We start from the raw sequence: 21,495 nt of genomic DNA, 5'->3' as shown, positions 1-21,495 counted from the left end.
CTATGTTGTAGGCTCCTTAAAATAGGGCAGGGCACCCTACTTTTTCTTTATTACTACCCCTTCCCTTAGTACACTTAAGTCAGTTCTAAAACCGAATTGAATTTTCAGGAGTTGATGATGGAACTGGAGGAGAAGCAAGATGTGTTTCAGTCTCTACAAGACACAGCAGAACTGCTGTCACTTGAAAACCACCCAGCCAAGCAGACAGTAGAGGTATGTAACTTGCACATGTGTGAAAGTCAAATACTCAGAAGTTATTGTTATAAAAATATTCAGATTGGAGGCTTCACTCTGTTGAAAGGTCTAGAGCAGTGTTGATGAATTTATGGTATGTGTGCTGTTTTTAAGACAAAAGATGTTAATGTATGAGTTGGTTTTTCTAAAATAAAACCTCAGTATGCAGGTTTAATTGTGGTGTTGACACTTTTTGATAAATACATGGGTTTTGGGTTACAATTTGGGCACTCTAAAAGGTTCCCATCACTGGTTGGGAGGAAATGTCAGGGATCATTTGTCCTGCATCTTCCTTTTTATCTCAGACTATTCTGTAGCCTTTAAAAACCTGCAAACAGTTTTGATAGTCTAAGAAGAATACTAGGAAAAACAGTGTAATATTGATCCTGACTTCATGGAGGAAAGTGATTTGGACAATATTCCTTCATATAACTATCCAGACTCATCCTGCCTCTAGTTGGTATAATGGTTTTGCCCAAAGAAGAGAAAGAGTAGAAGAATCCAGAAGGGATTTATTGTTTTGTTTTGATTTTTGGTTGTTTGTTTTGGTACCAGGGATCGAACTCAGGTCCTTGTGCTTGCGCAGCAGGCTAAATCCACTGAGCTAAATCCCCAGCCTGGAAGGGATTTATTTATGCCTAGGTTTTTCTGCCTCGCTGATTTAGTTGCTGGTGCATGTGAAGAGACCTTTTCTGTGTAACTCCTTCTGAGAAAACCAGTTTGCATAAAAGGCAATCCTTCTTATGGGAAGCATTTTGCAGATGCCAGTCATGTATCTCTTTGTCTCTTCTGTTGGCTTTTCCATCATTAGCAGAATTGTATGTGGGAGAAGCATCGCACATATACTGTACATTGAGTCTGTTCAACTTATGCCCTGTGTCTGTGTGCTTGGTTGTTGCAGGCATACAGTGCTGCTGTCCAGTCCCAGTTACAGTGGATGAAGCAGCTGTGCTTGTGTGTTGAACAGCATGTGAAGGAGAATACAGCTTACTTTCAGGTATGATGGGCTTTGTGTGAATGTGTGTGCACATCTTTGGTGAAGGTGAGTTTAAAAACACATCTGTATCAGTTAGCTTTCATTAATTGTGTAACCTACCTAAATAAAAAAAAAGCTTCAATTGCTTAAAACAAAAATCATTTAGTTAGCCCAGTTTGAGGCTGGATCAGCTGAGTGATTCTCTTCATTTTGCTTGTTATATGTGTGGCTGCAGGCAGCTAGCAGACATGTAGGGGACTACTTGATCCCAAATACCATCACTCAAATGTCTGACAGTTGGCTGCAGTGACAGGCTGCAAGAGCATGTTTCTCTAGCATTGCATAGCCTTCTTCACAAAGTGCCTGTATCCTAGAAGCAGCAAGAAAGAGCAAGACCCGGTGCACAAGTACTTTTTCCATTTCTGTCACACTTGTTGATAACCATTGGTCAAAGTAAGTCACATGGCCATGCCCCACTTCATGGGGGAGATCTAGACTCCACCTCTTGCTGAGAGGAGCTGTAAAATTTTAAGACCTCATCCTACTCCTCAATCCATCACACTATGAAAGAATACACTGCTTATTTTGGATAAGGGTAGAGGACGAAATAAGATATTATCTCTGTTTTTGCTCTAAATTAAATAGTCTCTGATCATTTTGTAATCATATCCTTGAATTGAAACAATGGCTCATTCAAACTCTAGGCTTTGTGTATCATCCTGAACATTTTAGCTGCGTGGCTGTTTTGCTTTGCTTTGCATTGTTTTCTTTGAGATGGGGTCTTACTATGTAGTTGTGCTTGCGAGACAGGCAGTAGCACTCTTGTTTTTTGAGACAGGGTCTCTGTAGTTCAGGCTGGCTTTGAAGTCACTATGTAACCCAGGCTGGCCTTGAACTTCTGGCAATCCTGCCTCAGCCTCCTGAGTGCTGGGGTTACAGGTGTGTGCCAACATGCCTGACTGATACAGCTTTACAGCTTTTTAGGCCTTTCAGTTTATACTGTTGTGGCCTTAGTAATGAACGATCACTGATTCAGTAGAGTGTAGCCAGTAGAGTTTGCCCAGGTCAACATAGTAAGATTCTTTCTGAGTTAAATCTGGGCATTCTGAGGTGTCACACACAAGTCCTCTCCTTTGTGTTCCCACAGTTCTTCAGTGATGCCCGAGACCTTGAGACATTCTTGAAGAACCTCCAAGACTCCATCAAACGAAAATACTCCTGTGACCACAACACCAGCTTGTCCCGCCTTGAGGACCTGCTCCAGGACTCCATGGTGGGTGTTGTCTCAGTGGGGATGCTTATTTCTGAGAAACAGTAAACCTGTCAGCTGCTGCTGTTTATATCCTTGAGAGCTCCAGAGCAGTGGGCCATTCTTATAACAAAGTCTGGCTCACATTCAAACAGTTTAATGAGTTTTGTTCTCTCTCTTTTTCGCTTTCCTTTCCTTAAAGAAGTTTTAACAAGATTTCCTTGGGTATGCTACCAGTCATCTCCCCCTGAGCCACTTGGTGCTCATCATACTTTCTTTGCATCTTTCCTATTTTAATGCAGTAGTTGGAACCAAGGATGAAGTGTAAAGCATGAAAAACAGGGTTGACAGAGATTAGCTAGTATCAGTTTGTTTTTACTCTCTTACACAAAAGAGAATTCTAAAAAGTAAAATCAACCTGAGTCTAATTTTTCCTCCTTGGTTATTTTGTTTTGATAATGATGAAGTATTAGAAATCTGATTTAATTAAGGCCAATATTAAAATCTTATTTAGGGCCAGGGATTTAGCTCAGTGGTTCCACCACCTACCTCGAAAGCTTAAGGTCCCGAGTTCGATCCCCGGTACCAAAAAAAAAAAATCTTATTTAGAGGTAATGCAGTATTTATCCAGTTTATTTATGTAGCAATATTAACTTTAAAAATAGTTTTACTTCCAGTATTTAATCCAAATCAACTTTATATTCATTTTCTCCAATGAATTATTCCTTCAGGAGTACTGGTTGTAAAATCAGTAGCAGAACTACTTGCATTTACTGAATGTATTACATGGAGTTGGCAAGACAAGAGCACAGTTCTACCTTAGATTAAGACAGAAATGTGTTTGCAATAGGGAAATTACTTTTCCTGTGTGAGAAACTAGAGAATTCTCACAATTCAATAGAAATTTCTGACTAGATTCAGAATAATAACCTAATACAGTTTGTTTTTATTTTATTTTTTTATTTTTTTGCAGTGCTGGGGATTAAACCTAGAGCCTTGAACATGCTAGGCAAGTGCTGTAGCACTGAGCCACACTCTTCCCCTTTAAACACTTTCAAGTATTGTAAACCTGTGTATGGGTTTACATTCAGTCTCTACCTGGGCATATAGAATGTTAATTTAATTAATTTGTGATGAAGGATAAAAGCCTAAATTTCTAGTTGTTGTCTTTAAAATGTCTCTCTGAGAGGTACTGCAAGTAGGAAGGAGGAATATAATCCTTGGCATTTATCTCTTCCTTCCCACAGAGTACCTTCCTGTCATAGGGTAACTCTGCAATTGTCCTATCTTCTCTTCTCGAGGGTCGCTGCTCTGTTCCCTCCTCTCCAGGTCAGGGGCATCAGGTTGATGGCGTCATCGGGGCATGGAGTCACCTGGGTCTGCTCCTCAGCTTGTCTTCAGCTTGTCCGTCAGGTTCGGGAGCATCTGTCCTGGCTTCTGGTTCTTTTCAGAACTTTACCATGCTCAGCACTTGGTCTCTGCAGCTTGAGATGTGGGTTAGACAGAAATTGACATCTTTATTGTAAGGAAACTGAAATGGGTAGACCAGCTCTCAAGTATGGAAGTATGGCTGTCTTCTCTGATGTATTCCATTCCTCTTTCTTAACTAATAAGTTAAAGTTGTATTTCTTCCAATCATGCTCCCGGGGACAGGCACAGGTAGTTTGTTTAAGCATTTCTTTTTCTTTACTGGCATATTCTTAATTCTTTAATGACATTTCTTAACATTAACTCTTTACTCTCATCATGTTTACATCCATCCTAAGAAAGCCTTCTTCTAGGAACGGTTATGCCTCACAATGGGATTGAAACATCCTGTTTAATAGATAAAGGCTATCATTTACTCTCTAATGAAATTTGGTAGTAGATTACTATCAGTTTTGCTGACCAAGAAGTTCATTAGGTTTTAAAATAATTGGGTTTGCAGAGATTTGACAGTTTCAGCTTTGCATGTTACTTCATTCAAACCAATCCAATTTACATGAATACCGCATGGCAAGCTTCTAAAGGTACACCTTAAATTATCATGATGCCTTCACCATTTGCCTTCACCAAATGCCTTCAGCATTTGTTTGTGAGTTGTTGGTTAAAGAACTAAGATCTCTCTAGAAAGCTTAACTTGATTTAAGAAAGTAAAATATGTAGAATAGAACTTAGGAGATGGAATTATTTTTAAAATGTTAAATTGCTTAACTTTAGCTTCTCCTAAGTAGAAAGGGAGAGGCTGATTTCTACCACTGAGAAATAATAATAATAATATATTAATATTATATAATATTGTTATTATATTGTTTTTAACTTCCGCATTCTCTGAACCATATTTGAAGAAATCCTTTATTAGCTATATAGATGTATTTGACAACTAGAAGTTTGTCTTTGTTTTATTTCTGCATGTGGGCTTACGGGTCATTAAAAGGGGAACAGGGAGAAATATGCAAATTTAGAGTACAAAAGTACTTGGTAGAAAACAGCAGTGTTCTCTCCTTTTTTTCTTTATTCTTGTCTAAATCTTTAAGATAGCTCCATCAAGGATCCCTACTTAACTGAGAAATGACATTCTCAAGGGAGTGGAGCACTGAGTTTTCATTGTTGACTTGCTGACCCTGAGTAGCACCATTAATGTCTTTTTGTTATTCTCATTTTGTAGGATGAAAAGGAGCAGCTTATACAGTCCAAGAGTTCCGTTGCCAGTCTTGTTGGGAGATCAAAAGCCATCATTCAACTAAAGCCACGCAGTCCAGACCATGTGCTAAAGAGCACCATTTCTGTGAAGGCCATCTGTGACTATCGGCAGATTGAGGTGAGGAGCCTTTCCTCTTGAGGGAAGGAGAGAAGGGAGGCCTTCAGTAAGGGTTATGATTTTAGGAAAAGAGCAAGTTATAGACATTTGGAATTTAACAATGCTCAGATCCCTTTGATTATTAAAAAACAAGGCTTCACCTCAATCTTGACCTGCTTCCTGCCTCAGCGATTGGCACCACCATCCCCCAATTACCAAGTTGACAAAGAGTGGGACTTCCTGAAACTTGGGAGATATCCTTATCTTCCTTGCCCTTCTTATCCCCACAGTTAGTAAGTAGGACCACCAAGTCAATACTACCTTATAAATAGCCCTTAAATGTACTTTCTGCTCCTGCTGCTACCACCCTAAGTTAGATCATAAGTTTCTTTCATTTGAATTATTTTGTCACCCTTCTTAATTTTAGAGCGTTTTTATCCTACCACTAGCATGATACTTTAAAACAAAACCAAACAAATAAATCACATTCTTCTGCTTAAGTCCTACAGTTTGTCATCGTTTGTGGGAGAAAGTCCTAAACTCCTCAGAGTGGCTCTAAGATCTGGAATAGTCTGTCTTTACCTCCCTAACTGCCAGAGACCCCTGTAGTCAGGTTCCTAGCCCCTACCTGGCCAGTGTGGAACGAAGGCCTGAGAAAAAAATACACTAAGAGCAGAACTAAGAGAGAGAAAGTGGGGGTGCCAGGACGATCAATGCTGGTTTGACCGACAAAGGCACTGGCCAGTTTCAGGCACTGACTTTTATTGGCAGTCAGTTGGGTAAAGGCAATGTGTGGTGTCTATGGAAATTAATATAAACAAGGCTCATAAAAGATAAGACAAAGCATTCTCAAATTAGGAACAGAATAGACAAAATATATGATTGTAATTAGAACATTATCCTTCTAGTCTGAAGGTTTTAGTTGTGGAAACAGAATTTGGGTGTGAGTTACCCTGACCTTGGCATGTAGGTATCAGCCAGACTCACTTCTATAAACAAGCCAATTGAGGGGTTAACTCTTTACACCTTGCTTTGGGCATAATCAGTATTATGGTCCTCTGCACCTAACCAAGACTCAAGTCATGTCCTTTGCAACATTGCCTGGTGAATAGCATTTGTCAGACAGTATCATGGCTGCGTACCCCAGCAGAGTATGTGGAATATACATTCCACAATATGCATACCATTGTGCCATTTTTATTTCTAGTGATCTAGCACACTTGGAGGCACAATACCGGGTACTCCACAAAAATTTGTATGCAAAAGAATAAGTGAATAAAAGGAAAAGAGTAAGACTGCATTTTTCTGTCTCCAAAATAGGAATAATAATATTGATTACATATCTTTGAAGAGAAAATATTGATGAGTCCAAAATGCTTAAACATTTCAGGAATCTGAGTGGAATGATAGGAAAAGAGTGAGAAATTTCAAAAAAGTAATGCTGTGATTATATATGTCCCTTAATTTTGACTTTTTTTTTTTTCTTAAATTCTTTTATTGGTACATTTTAGGTATACAGTACATTTACATTTATCTTTGGGTGCTTGTACCTGTACATGATGTATCTTGGTTCTTATTTTTTCCCCATTACCTGTGTGCCCTTCACCCCTAAACCCTTCCCTATTTACATACTTCATTTCCATTATTTTTTTCTTTTCTCATAATTTTTCCTTTCCATTCTTTCCTTTCCCTTTCCCCTCCCACCTCCCAAAGGTCCTTCCCCTTTGGACCTTTTCCACTTTCAAAGTATCATTTATTAGTTATTAATCCTTTTAGTCCTTATTTACACTCTCGGTTTCTCACACTAGAGAAACTATTGGGTATTTACACATGTGTGTCTTATTTATTTCACTTAAGAGTATGGCCTCAATATGCATCCATTTAGCTATAAATGACTCTAGTTTCTCGTTCTTTATGGCTCAGTAGTACTCCATTTTATAAAAGAAAAACCACATCTTCTTTATCCAGTTTCCAGTTGATGGGCACTTGGACAATTTTTACTCTTAATAGTTTTTGGTATGGAAATTCCTCTTGAGGATTTTTGTTTGTTTATTTGGTTTGTTGGTTGCTTTGTTTTGTTTTGTTTTGAGACAGGATCTTGTTAATGTAGTTCAGGCTGGCCTTGAACTCATGGTGATTCTCCCTACCTCAGCCATTCAAGTGGTGGGATTACAGGTGTGCGCCACTACTCTTGGCTCTTGAGGGTGTTATAGTCTCCTTATAACTCATATACTAAGTTATTTCTCATGCAACAGGAATTTAATAAACACTTGTTTCTTTGATTTATTTGATGTATTGTATATTTATAAAATCAGAAATCCTCACTAAAGTGATGCAGATCTTTTCTTAAACAGATTTGTTTTTCCTTAAGAATTTCATAGCCTTGGGATCAAGTACCGGAAATAAGTTGTTGGCTTCTCCATTAGCAATAACTTACGACTTTGTCCCTTCAGATCACTATTTGCAAGAACGATGAGTGTGTGCTGGAAGATAATTCTCAGCGGACCAAATGGAAGGTGATCAGTCCCACAGGGAATGAGGCAATGGTGCCATCAGTCTGCTTCCTCATCCCCGCGCCCAATAAGGATGCTGTTGAAATGGCCAGCAGGTAACTGTGCTCAGCTAAGTGTCGCCATCTGTGCTGTTTGTCTTAGGTGAACTTAGGAGCCATGAGACTGCATTTGTGATCTCCCTGAACAGAGCGAGAAAATTGTAACGTTTCTTCTGGGAAAGTCCTCCTCCTGTTAGGGAAATCAAGTCTCAGTTGCCAGCCACAGTAGATCTTCAATAATTCAGTGATACTCCTTTTTAAAAGAATTCTTGGTTACAAACAGCTTACTCTCAGAGGGTTGATTTTTGTAGTGACAGCTACTTTATATTAAAGTGATTTATGTTCACAATGTAGAAAATTGGGTTATACGGCGAAGCTTATTATAATGAAAACTAGCCAGGTGTGGTGGCGTGTGCCTCTAATCCCAGCTACTTGGAAGGCCGGAACAGGAGAATCCCTTGAGCTCAGGAGTTTGGGATCAGCCTGGGTAACAGCAAGACCTGGTCTCGTAAACGAGAGGAGGAGGAGGGAAGGAACAGAAAATGAGCAGTCATCTCCCCCACCCAAGGGTTCTACCTGGCAGAGACAACTATTTTCAATTCTGTTAGCAGGTTTTTCTGGGCTTTAACTCCGAATTTCTAAAAAAATTGATGTTTTTCCTGATACTTTTTGATTTTTTTTCAACTTTCTTACTATGGGAAATTAACATTTAGCTTTAAACACACACGCATAACTTCTTTTCTCTTCTGAATGTAGTTTTGTCACAATTGTTTTAATATTGACTCTTCAATTTGTTACTACATGCAGCTGAGCATTCCAGGGTATCATTGTGAACCAGGCACATCTCACCTCTCTGACCTCATTTTCTGCCACACTTCTTGCACTCTTGCCATTTTTCCTGTTTTTCAAACACAGCAAGGGTATTCTTACCTGAGGACTTTTGTATTTTCTGCTTCCTTCAGGTGGTTTGTAATCTAGAACTGAACTATTCCTGGTACATTGTAGGAACTCACCAAATGGTTGTTGAATTAAAGAGTGAATGAGTCCAAGTGTTGGACTTGATGAGCTGATTCTCTAATGTTCTTTTATTTTTTGCTTTTTTCTTTTTGTTTTTAGTCCTTTTTTTTTTTTTTTTTGGTATTGGGGATCGAACTCGGGACCTTGTGCTTGCAAGGCAGGTGGCGGAACCACTGAGCTAAACCCTCGGCCCTGTTTTTAGCCTTTTGAGATTCCCTGAACTTTTTATTTCAAGGTAGTGAAATTTCAGGGTTTTTTTTTTTTTTTTTAAGAATGGGAAGCTAAATTAATGGGCTTAATCTCATTTAAATAATGTCCTGCTTCTACTTTCCCATCGTATTCTTTATACTTAATATCTTCTCAACTTGAGTAAAATCAGGGTAACTTAGCAAGAGTGAGTATCTGTGTGTCTGCAGGTCTTCCAGACATTGAGATTGAATTAGGCCTGGGATACTTAAGAAAACTCCTTCTCAAGTCCAGCGTGCTGTAATTTCCTTTGGAATACCAAATAAACTTAAATTGCTATTAACTTTTTTTTTTTGGTACCAGGGATCGAACTCAGGACCTTGCACTTGGCCAGGCCAGGCAGGCTCAGTGCCACTGAGCTACATCCTCAGCCTGCTATTAACTTTTAAACATTTTAGCATTTTTGTAAATTTATAGAACATAGCAAACCACTTTTAAACATTACTATTATCATCATTTTTCTACAATTCCAAATGGGATTGTTTTATCTGCACTTTTCTCTGCCTGGTGTGCTCCCTGGTTATTTCTTTTACTTAATTTTTTTTTTTTTTGGGGACAGTCTAGCTATGTAGGTCAGGCTGGCCTTGAAGTCACTATGTAGTCCAGGCTGGCTTCAAACTCGTGGAGATCCTTCTGCCTCAGCCTCCCAAGTGCTGGGATTATGGGCATGTGCCACCATGCCAGGCTAAAATATGTATTTTTGGGCCGGAGATTTAGCTCAGTGGTTTTGCCACCTGCTGTGCAAGCGCAAGGACCCGAGTTCGATCCCCAGTACCAAAAAATAAAATAAATTATGTATTTTCAATGAATAAAAACCCCCAAAATTTTGTCTATTAATGGAGTTCCATGTTTTATAAATATTTTACTAGTGCATGTTAAGATTACATGATGATAGGTGGTTTATTTGGGGACATTGGTACCTGCACTTACCATATGTTAATCAGTTTTAATCCTATACCCCTTTCTAACTTGTAATTGTACTATATTCAGTAACATGTTTGAGATTATTAAATATATATGAATATGATATACATAATACTGTAGCAAATCCAAATTGGAGATCTCAGTTAATTTATCTATAAAAATTCCTATGTTGTCAGAGCACATTGCCTTTGCTTAACTGTAAGCTCAGTTCTAGTAAAAGCAGTCATGTTTTTTTGAAGAAGGCCTCTCTTGTGGAACTCAAGTCTTATAAAAAGCTATAGCCAGGTTCCCTGTTGTTTTAGGGTGGAACAGTCTTACCAGAAGGTTATGGCCCTTTGGCATCAGCTACATGTTAACACCAAAAGCCTTATCTCCTGGAACTACCTTCAGAAAGACCTTGACCTTGTGCAGACCTGGAACCTAGAAAAGGTAATTGTGAAAATGTTACCTCTCATTTGCATCCTATTGGGAAGTTTTTCAGAAGAAGTTTTTCTCTTTACTTCTTCCCAGCCAAAGGGAATGAATCAAAAGCTCTGTTTCAGGTTTAGGGAATTGAGAATCTTTGGCACTAGAATTAGCAGCTTAAATAGTTAAGGGTATTCCTGATGGAAATAAATAACATGGTTGGCAAAGGGAGGTTGCAGGTTTCTTTTCACTCTGCAGGACAGACATCTTCTTTGCATAAAACTATGTAGTAGATACAAAATGGTGGACTAAGTTACTAACTGTCACATCCACTGAGGCACAAAGAGTGCTCCTGGGGTGCTAGTAATATTGTGTTTTTTGATCTGAATACTCATTACATGGATGGATTCAGTTTGTGAAAATCAAAAGTGTTTACAATTACAATTTCTGCACCATTTTGTATACGTATATGGTAGACCTTAATAGATAGGAAGAAAGTGTTATGTTCCTGTTTTATTGAAGATACTTCTGGCTTCTTCTGTCTAGCTTCGCTCCTTAGCACCAGGGGAGTGCCACCAGGTAATGAAAAACCTCCAAGCCCACTATGAAGACTTTCTGCAGGATAGTCATGACTCTGCACTCTTCTCAGTGTCTGATCGCCTGCGCTTAGAAGAGGAGGTGGAAACTTGTAAAGCCCACTTCCAGCACCTGATGAAGTCCATGGAGAATGGTGTGTGCACTAGGACAAGGGAGGGAAAACAATGGAATGAGGATCTTAAGAGGTGGTGCTAGACCCTTCATACAAACTACAAAGTAATACCACCTTGAATTAGAGAAAACCTTATAGAGATGAATTCTCAAATTGTGGATGCTGATATTTCGGTTGCTATTACTAATTAACCTGTCACATTTTCTTGTGAATATAACATATTTGGGTCCTTAAAAGACCATTTAAAATGCTTGGACTATAGAATCAGGCAATTTCTCTAAAAGAGATGAGACCTAGCTTTCATCAGTGGGATATCTGGTCTGCTGGAGTTATTAGTACCCTCTGTCTGAGGGGGCTTCGTTGTCCTTAGCTTTGTTGATCACTGATAATGGCGCTTAATGGTTCTCTGTGCCTGTGCATTCACAGAGGACAAGGAGGAAACTGTGGCTAAGATATACATATCAGAGCTGAAAAATATCCGGCTTCGCCTGGAGGAGTGTGAGCAGAGGCTGATCAAACAAATTCAGTGTCCAGCCAGCTCTAGGACTGACAGAGATGCCCGGCAGGAGATTGCGTTAAGGATTGCAGAGCAAGAGGTAAGCCCCAGGAGAAAGGTGTGGGTGCTAGCGGCAGAGTCAGTGCTTTCACGTCAATTGGATGGCAGAAGAGTATGGACCCTGGGAAATGAGGCCAGAGACTCATGACAGTACAACTCAGAAATTCTTCCTTGCATCCTATGCACACTTTTTACCTAAGGAGAAGCATGTTTTCAGTCTCAAGTGTATTGCTGAATTGATTAGTTTCCTATAGACTTGAGAAGGCAGGGGGACTGGTAAATTGTTCTAAGCATTGCATTTGGGCTATGTATTTTACATTTACTTAGTAGAGATACTTCTATCCCTTATGTGCCTGTGTTGCTTTCTATGACTTATATCTAAGCATAGTGACATTCAGTCCTATGACTCAGTAAATATACAGAAAGACTAAGATTCTAGCGTGGGCTCCACTGCACATAGTATTTGTGACTTTGAGTAAACTAACTCATTCTTAGTTTTCTTTGTTGTAAAATGGAGACAATAATGCATAAGTCACAGAATTGTTTAGAAATTTAAACAATGAGTACATATAGTATGAACTTCCTAGGAAAAGTAAAATGCTATAAAATATAGTATTCTTGAAATAAAAGTAACAAATTTTGCTTTATTAAGTACTCTGTGGCATGCAAGTCATGGTCCTGGTTTTTGGCCTGTATTATAATAAAAGAAAAATAAAAGGTTGAAGACACATTTAGCAACTTAGTATAAAATATGGGCTATAGGGTAGTAACTAGTATATTTTTAAATTTCCCAGCAAACATTACTGAAGGAATTTAGAATGTTTACTAGAACAGTTGTGCTTGGGATGGTGTGAGGTAGCTCTATGAAGCCAGCCTGGCTACATAATGAATTTAAGGCCTGAACTACATAGTGGGACCCTGTCTAAAAAATAAAATAAAATAAGGCCTGTTTTCTAATATCTTGTTTAGTTCTGTCTCTGCCTTTATTGTGTTCTTATTCCTGACAGCACACTCAAGAGGATTTGCAGCAACTGAGATCTGAGTTGGATGCTGTTTGCACAAAATGCAACAGCTTCCTCCATCAGTCTCCTTCTGGTTCAAGTGTCCCAACTCTGCGTTCAGAGCTGAATCTGCTGGTGGAGAAGATGGACCATGTCTACGGTCTCTCTGTTGTCTATCTGAATAAGTGAGTGAGCTGAAATTCTGGGTCCATACAGCAATATATTTTCATTGGGATCAGATGGGGAAGAGCCTGGAGTGTTTCATGAGTAATTCAGAAGAATTGGAAATCGTTTGTTTGTTTGTTTGTTTTCTTTCTCTGGTACTGGGGATTGGACCCAGGACCTTGGCACTGAGCTATATCTCAACCCCCTTTTAAATTTTTTATTTTTGAGATGGTCTCGCTAAGTCCACTAAGTTGCCCAAGCTGAGCTCATACTTGCAGTCCTCTTGCCTCAGCCTCCTAGAGTGCTAGGATTACAGGCATGAACCACCATGGCCAGCTAAGAGGGCACACCTATGGCAAGAAGTCTTGACTTTAGTTCCTAGTAACACAGAGTGGGTTCATTTGGACAGCGTTGAATAAGTGATATGGATTAGGAATGAATTTGCAGTGTTAGCATTATTTTGTACCTTATTTCTGTTTGAAAAGATACCTCTGAGAATAACTCTTAAAGGCATTAAGACAAAGGGAAAAAGACTAAACATTAAAAAGAAAAATTTCCAGGGCCAGGGTTGTAGCTCAGTGGCCCTGCACCTGCTTGGCAAGTGTAAGGTCCTGAGTTTGATCCTTGGTACCGGAAAAAAAGAAAAAAAGTTTCCAGCTTAATTAGATGTTAGTGTTTAAATGTCTTCCTCCTACCCACCCATCTCTACCCATGATCTGGCATGACACATCTGAGACACTTCCGTGTTATGTGGGTTTCTGGCCTCATAACCTCTCCATGAGTCCACCACTTGTGTGTGTGTCCCGGGCCCACTTAGAACTTCATGACGGGGAGGGTACCAGGGATTGAACTCAGGACCTTGCTCTTATGAGGCAGGCATGGCACCACTAAGCTAAATCCCCAGCCCTAGAACTTCATTTTGAATTGTCTTAAATTGCCAGCAGGATTGAGGAGGTATTTTTATCTCTTTACAAGATGTTTTTATAAAACCTCATTATCCAATAATGGTGAGATCGACTTAGTAAGTTACATTTGTGAACCTCTCTATGGCATTCTAGTATATAACTAAAGTCTTAAAATTCACATGCTGATGAAGAAAAGTTTTATCCCCACAGATTAAAGACAATTGATGTCATAGTGCGTAGCATACAGGATGCTGAACTCTTGGTCAAAGGTTATGAAATCAAGCTGAGTCAAGAAGAAGCAGTACCAGCAGATCTCTCAGCTCTGGAATCCCATCGGTCCACATTACGGGTCAGTTGTTCTGGTTTCTTAGGAGGTTGATCTAACATAGCCATTGCTTTCAGCTAGCAGAGAAATGCAATTTTGAATGGCATACTGACTTAACTTTGCATCTGAACTGGACAAAATATCATACTTAATGTATTTTAACATGTACAAAAAGAAGAAAGTATTAAGAAATATATCTAGCTAGAAAGGGAAAAGACTATTCCTTTGAATTTACCCCCCCACCGCATAAAATCATGACTTGATTGAACACAAACAGTGGTTGTGATGCAGGTTTGTGAAGCATTTAGCTATTACCTCACCTGATTCTCACAATCCACTCTGTGAGGTGGCTGGGGAGGGATATTTATCTCTCTTTATAGGTGAGAGACTCAACTGGATAAATAATTTATCCTGATTTCAAATACAAGGTCTTTGCACATTTTTCTGTATGATATGCCTGCCCCTGGCTGTCCGGCATGCATCAAAAAAGCAGAGACCATGACTTGTGTAGGCATTTCTGGCACAAATACTTTATGACCTAGTTTCTGAGTCACAGTTACACTGTAGAGTCCACTGCAGAAATGTCCTAGTTCTTCCCTTAGTCCGAGTGCTTTTAAGCATGGAAAATATTTAACCTGTTTCTGTGCTTATATTTTAATAGCACTGGCTTAGTGATGTGAAGGACAAGAATTCAGTGTTCTCAGTCCTGGATGAAGAAATCGCCAAGGCCAAGGTAGTAGTAGAGCAGCTGAGTCATCTGACACCAGAGCGAAGCCTCGATTTGGAGCGCTATCAGGAAAAAGGCTCTCAGCTACAGGAACGTTGGCACCGTGTCATCGCCCAGTTGGAGACCCGGTGAGTGGCGGCCCCAACTTTTTCTCCTCTTAGGGTTTGGGAACCAGGACTTAAAAAAATAGAGTTACATCTATGTATTCATTTTTAAAGGCAGGAATTGATAGGGAGGTACAGAAATTTAAGAATAGTATTAATTATGAATAAGATAAGTGACAGAAAATGGGGACCATTAACCCCAAGACAGACTTGAAGCTTGCCTTGGAATTAGCAGTGATGGTCCTATTAACAGTGCCTTTCCTAGATCCTACATCTGATCTAGTTAAGCCATACTCACAATGGCTTTTATAATATAGACATGAAGGTCATGTAATGATCCTGATTGTGGTTCTTGTTTTACTAGATTTGAATCTAAATATGAGCCATTTTCAGAGTGGGGCTTTGCAGAATTTCTTGTTTCCATTGTATTTGCTAATTGGTGGTGTTATTTCTGTTACTTGAGATTCTTTCTGACGACAGATTGAATAAACAAGGCAGAAAGCTATACTTTTCTGAGGCTAAGCTGGGTAGGGAAATAGACAGAAGGGCTTATCGATTCATATAAGTTGAATTATTATCCCAAGGCTGATTAAAATAATACAAGTAAATAGCAACTACTTTTTTTCACTTTTCCCATTCTCTGCCCCAAGAAATTACAGTGATTCATAAAGCATAGCTGTTGTGTAGTGTTCATAAACCATACTCTCTCATGGGTACATACATGTGTAAATAGCAACTATTATTTTTCACTTTTCCCATTCTCTGCCCCAAGAAATTACAGTGATTTCATAAAGCATAGCTGTTGTGTAGTATTCATAAAGCATACTCTCTCATGGGTACATACATGTGTACCACCAGTACCACCTATTTGGCAATCTAGATGAAACAGGGGACAAGGACTATCATGGGATGCCAAGCCATGAGAGGGTTTCCAGGGCTAGTTGGTTCCAACTGATTTCTCACTTTTAGGGCAGTAAGTACATGTTTAAGTGTCAGTCTTGCATCGCTTATTTCCAGAAATGAAGTTGCATTGTTCTGTCAAGCCTAAGTGGAAGCCCAGGCAAAAGGAGGGAATTACATTTCCTGTATTGTGTTTGTAATAAGATCTCTGATATCAGTTTCCCTTTGCTCCTCCAGTCAGTCTGAGCTAGAAAGTATCCAAGAAGTTCTGGGAGATTACAGAGCCTGCCATGGAACTCTGATCAAGTGGATTGAAGAAACCACTGCCCAGCAGGAAATGATGAAGCCAGGCCAGGCAGAGGACAGCAGAGTGCTGTCGGAGCAGCTCAGCCAGCAGACGGTGGGTATGGCTTACCACCATGGTAGTGGAGAATGTTAGTTCATCATAAAAGAGGGTGATGTTCTAGCAGTTTAAAGCTTCCCCAAAGAGCAAGACATTCTAAGTCACTGCTTAGAGTGGTTCAAACAGATATTATAAAGATGCCAGTTTAGCATTTAGGCCAGCGGGACTTGTTGGGTTCCTTTGATCCTGACTATATATGACTATATATTGAAATCATTAGGTGGACAAGTTAAATCTTTTAGCTTTTCTTTTTGGCAATACTAGGGATTGAACTCAGGACCTCTGCACTGAATGCCACACCTCTAGTCCTATAAAAATTTTTAAAATTTTAATACAAAGTCACTAAATTGCTCAGGCTGGACTTGAACTTTCAGTCCTCCTTCCCTAGCCTCTCAGAGTGCTGGGATTACAGGCATGCACAAGTACACCTGGATGTTTTTTTGATACTTTATTTTACAAGAATTAAGACTATGGGATTTTGAAAACCTAGGGGAAGTTATGAGTGGAAGAAAATTAATTTTGTTCAAACCGTATTTGGTTGGTATTTTTTTTATGTGTCACATCGTGCTTAAGATTATATTGTCCCAGCTCCAGTTTTGTCTCACTTACCTTCTAGCTGTGAAACCTTGAATACATTTCTTGCCTCTCCGTATTCTACTTCCTTACCCATAAAATGAACATAGTTCATTAATCACTTAACTACCTTATAAAGTTATTGTCATTAGGATTAAATGAAGTGATACATGTAAAATACTAGAAACAGTGGTTCTCAAAGTGTGGAGCTGCCAGATGATGCATGGCGATGCATGCCTGTCACCCCAGCACTTGGGAGGCTAAGGTTCAAGGCCAGCCTTGGTACATAATGAGTTGAAAACGAGCCTAAACTACTGTACGCAGCAAGACTCTGTCTCAACTAAAAAAAAAAAAAAAAAAAAAAAAAATTGTGGACCCCAGAACAGAAAGATTGGCCTCACCTGGCAATATGTTGGAAATGAAGTTCTTAGGGCCTCACCACAGGTTTACTGAATCAGAAACTGAAGCTGGCAGCCAGCAACCTGTATTTTAACCAGCCTTCTTAATGATTCCGATACAGCTGAGATTTTTTTTTTTAACTGCTGCCTTAGTACATAATAAATGCTCAGCTGTTTCACTGATGATAATGTTGTGATACTTACGTTCCTAGGATCTATTTGCAGAAATTGAGAGAAATCAGACAAAACTGGACCAGTGTCAAAAATTTTCCCAACAATACTCCACTATTGTGAAAGTAAGTATACCACACATAAGTGATCTCAAGCTTAGAAAAAATCTGCATTGTGACTTTAATTCTGTTTTTGAACAAATTAAACAACTCTTCTGCTAGAGGATCACTCCATCCTCTGTAAATACATGTGTACTTCCTGTAGCCCCTTGTTTGAGGATGCTCAGACACTGTCTGTGATTTCAAGAGCCTCCATTTGAATGACAACAGTCCTGTCAAATTTGCCATGTCAAAAACAGAACGTTTGTATTTTCTTCTCAAATGCACTTCTCACATGTCTTGCCTATCTCAGGAAATAGTGTCTCTGGTTTTCCAAACTGGTGGAGCAAAAAGCCCAAGAATCACTCTTAACCCTTCTTTTTGCCTTAAACTTTATGCATAGTCTATAAGTTCTCTTTATTGGCTTTGTCTCCATTTGTTTCTGAATCTACCTATCATTATAGCTCCTCTCTCTCCCTAATTCACATCTAAGTAAAGAATCTTCCCTTGACTATTGCAGTACTGCTAAACCAGTATCTTACTTCTATTCCTTCCCTAACAGGGTATTTTCCCACGTGGGAGCTGGATTTATTTTTTTAGAACATATTCCCTGTCACTGAGACACCATTGATTTTATAATCATAATTTTTTATACATCATAATTTTTTGCATACCAGAATAAAAAGAAACTGGCAATTATACGAAATACCATTGATTATAAGATAAGTTGAATGTTAGAGAAACTGAAAATGTGAGGAAAATGTACATTTTATGACAGATGAAATATGGTAAATTGGGTCACAGAATTCCTTATTTTAAATGATCTGATAATTTCATATCATATTCATAATAAAATTTCAAATCTTTATGTCATTTATAATGCCATACATAATCTGGCCCCTTTTTCTCTGACTTCAACTCTAAAGAAAAACAATTTAAGATCATTATATATTTACTTATGTGATTTTTTTCATTAGAATCTTCAGATCTAGGGGAATAAGATTTTTTTAGGGGAGGGGATAAGATTTTTTTCTGACTTGCCGTTCACTGTATGTACAGTGTTATACTCAAAACAATGGCAAGCCCTATAATAGTTCAACAAATGATGGCATACTTTTTTGGGTAAATAACAGATGATTGTTATCAGAAAATACTGAGTTCAAATCCTAATATTCCAGGTTTGAGATTTTGTGCAGATACTTGGCCTCTTGAGTTTCTGTTGTATCTATAAAATGGGAACAGTATCTCACTGAGTGACTATTAAGGTTAAATAAGATAAGTATACATAGGACACTGCCTCAAACTGAAAATACACTCAGCAAATGGGAGTAGTTGTTGTTATTACTAATATTTTATTACAACTACTGTGTTTTTTATGTTTCCTTAAGGACTCATTTCATGGTTTTTGTTTTGTTTTTCTCCCGTGTAGAATTTTCTAAATAGATGATAGGAGTATAACATTGTAGGCAAAGAAACTCTTTAATAAAAGGCACAGGAGGAATGAAAATACATGATTATATAAGGAAAATAGCAGGTATTCTGGTGTACCTAGAAAATACATGGTACATGTAGCCTGGGGTATAGGTTTGCTTATCAGGCACAAGGGCCTGGGCTTGATCCTCAGCTCTACATACACACAGGAGCCCAAAATAGTAATAACAATAACAACAACAATAATAATAAAAGAAGAAGAAATATAGAACCTGAGAAGTAGCAGCTGTGGAAAATGACCAGCAAGGTTGGGGCTCACCTATGAAAGGTCTTATTTAGCTATTTTGGCTTTAGCTTTTGTGTTTGTTCTCTAAAATGTTGTCTTTGAGCCGTAGTATCAGCATCACCTGGGAGATTGCCAGAAATGCAGGCTCTCAGACCTACTAAGTCAGATTCTGCATTTTAATAAGGTCCCCAGATGATTTGTATGCATGTTAATGTTTGGGAAGCTTTGCTCTAGGTCATTGAAACCTGATAATTGGAGGAACAATATTGTCATCTTTGTGTTTTGGAAAAGGTATTATGGCGGCAGGATGAAAATTGGAGGTGAGACTAGAAGCAGTGAGACTATAAGGAGTTCTTACCCCAGTCACGCGAGAGGAAGAGCCCTGGACTAGAGCAGCACTCAGGGTTGCAGAGGAAGTGGCACAGTAGCACAAGAGATGAGAAAAACATCTACTGAGGGATTAAAAGACAGATTCTAATTTAATCTGCTACTCACCTACAGAGTTAATTAGGGAAATTTATTTTCCCTCTTGAGGTTTCAATTTCCCCATGAATGAGATGAAGGTGAACCATAAATTGTAGGCTCAGAAGTTAACAGGTCCCAAGGACTAGCTCTAGCCTGCGTACTGGCTATGAGAAATGATAGAAAAAAATCAAAAGAAGACCAAAAAATACGACACATTTAAATTATATGAACGTCAATTTTTCAGGGTCCTTAAGTAGAGTTTTATTGCAACACAGCCACATTCTTTCACTTATCTATTGTCTGTAGCTGCATTTATTTAAAATTGCAGTTATAATAGAGTATGGCCTAATGTTTTCTGTCTGGCCCTTTTAAAGGAAATTTTTAAATCTCTAGTCTGAATGACTACCAGCATATTTTCCAGCAATAAAATGCTGTGGTTTGTTGCATGATATATATAAGCTAAAACTCCTTAACTAAATGTAATGAAATCTCTTCCTCTCTCAGGACTACGAATTGCAACTGATGACATACAAAGCCTTTGTGGAGTCACAGCAGAAGTCCCCTGGCAAACGCCGTCGCATGCTTTCCTCTTCAGATGCCATTACACAAGAGGTGAATGGCTGGGGAAAGGGAATACGCCACTGTCTTCCTTTAAGAAAGATTTCATTTGTGGAGGCCTTGCAGTTTGATTTAGGGCCCACCTTCCTGTTGAGCATATGACTCCATGAAAATTAATTATTAAAATTTACTTTTCTGGCTGATAATTTGTCTAAATTGTTCTTTTGAACTAGTTCATGGACCTGAGGACTCGTTACACAGCATTGGTGACCTTAACAACTCAGCATGTGAAATATATCAGTGATGCACTCCGGCGATTGGAGGAGGAAGAGGTGAGGATATTTGGGTCCTGAATCATCTTGAAAGTTCAGTTAAAAATCCTAGCGCTGGGGATGTAGCTCAGTGGTAGAGCGCTCGCTTAGCATGTTTGAGGCCCTGAGTTCAATCCCCAGTACCACAAAATTGTTGTCATCATCATCATCATCATCATCATCTATACTTCATCTGTCAACATTTAACGTGCAGGGCCAGGGATGTAACTCAGTGGGACCACTGCCTGGCAAGCGCAAGGTCTTGAGTTTGATTCCTGGTACCAAAAAAAACCCACAAAAATTTAACATGCATGCACAGTGGGTTTTCATTATTTTCAATAATCATGTTTTACAGAGTTGCCGCATTATTGAATACTGAACCATTGCTTTTAGAGAAATAGTTACATTCTTGCTGATCTTTGCATTTTTATAAAGAGATCAATATATAACTTTGTTTTATGTATGTTTTGTCTAACACTTTTTAAAAAATGTATTGTTGGTTCAGTAACACTGAAGTCACAGCCAACAACGCTGTAACTCATGTCTGAACAAAAATGTTTTTTCTCCATAAAGCATGTTATAGTCTTCTTGTGCTGAGGAACACTGGGCAGCACTTCAGTACTACCTTAGAGCCATTTTAAATAGTGAAATCACCACAAAAAATGTAGGAAACATGACATGTAATAGATTGTCAAAACTATACTGATTTACAGTAAGACAACCGAAACAAGAAGGTCAAGTGCCACACTTTATTCTACTCCATAACATGCATTAGGCAACTAAAATGTTTTACCCTTCTGTGCATTGTTCGGAATGCCATAAAGTACCATAAATACTGTACTGATTTTTGAGAAAAAATAAATTTTAGTGAGAAGACAAATTTACAAATACAGAATCTGTGAATAATGGGGGTTGACTGTATTTTATCCAGCACTCCTGGTTTTTAGTTTTTTTTGAGACAGGGTGTCACTGTAGTCCAGGCTGGTCTTGAACTCACTGCAGTCCTCCTGCCTCAGCCTAATCCTGAG

The 21,495-nt window shown here is 38.8% G+C and overlaps 1 protein-coding gene across 33 annotated transcripts in view; it reads left to right on the top strand.

Moving 5' to 3' along the window:
• The window catches only part of Macf1 (microtubule actin crosslinking factor 1), a 354,064-nt gene that overhangs the window by 185,101 nt on the left and 147,468 nt on the right, over positions 1-21,495 (top strand). For all 33 annotated transcript variants that reach the window (XM_087215006.1, XM_087215007.1, XM_087215005.1 and 30 more), the window contains 15 exons: positions 109-213; positions 1,136-1,231; positions 2,358-2,483; positions 5,107-5,259; positions 7,692-7,846; positions 10,279-10,405; positions 10,928-11,111; positions 11,517-11,686; positions 12,654-12,832; positions 13,928-14,066; positions 14,704-14,897; positions 16,011-16,173; positions 17,360-17,443; positions 20,103-20,210; positions 20,390-20,488. In XM_087215006.1, the coding sequence (XP_087071132.1) occupies positions 109-213; positions 1,136-1,231; positions 2,358-2,483; positions 5,107-5,259; positions 7,692-7,846; positions 10,279-10,405; positions 10,928-11,111; positions 11,517-11,686; positions 12,654-12,832; positions 13,928-14,066; positions 14,704-14,897; positions 16,011-16,173; positions 17,360-17,443; positions 20,103-20,210; positions 20,390-20,488 (2,082 nt within the window). The remainder of the gene's footprint in view (positions 1-108; positions 214-1,135; positions 1,232-2,357; positions 2,484-5,106; positions 5,260-7,691; positions 7,847-10,278; positions 10,406-10,927; positions 11,112-11,516; positions 11,687-12,653; positions 12,833-13,927; positions 14,067-14,703; positions 14,898-16,010; positions 16,174-17,359; positions 17,444-20,102; positions 20,211-20,389; positions 20,489-21,495) is intronic.

Source organism: Heterocephalus glaber, unplaced genomic scaffold (genome assembly GCF_053883595.1).
Source record: "Heterocephalus glaber isolate CG9 unplaced genomic scaffold, H.glaber_assembly_v1.0 deba00001452, whole genome shotgun sequence".
NCBI classification, from domain to species: Eukaryota; Metazoa; Chordata; class Mammalia; order Rodentia; family Bathyergidae; genus Heterocephalus; species Heterocephalus glaber.
Note: the sequence above shows the minus strand (reverse complement) of the source record. Positions and strands in the feature narration are given on the sequence as shown.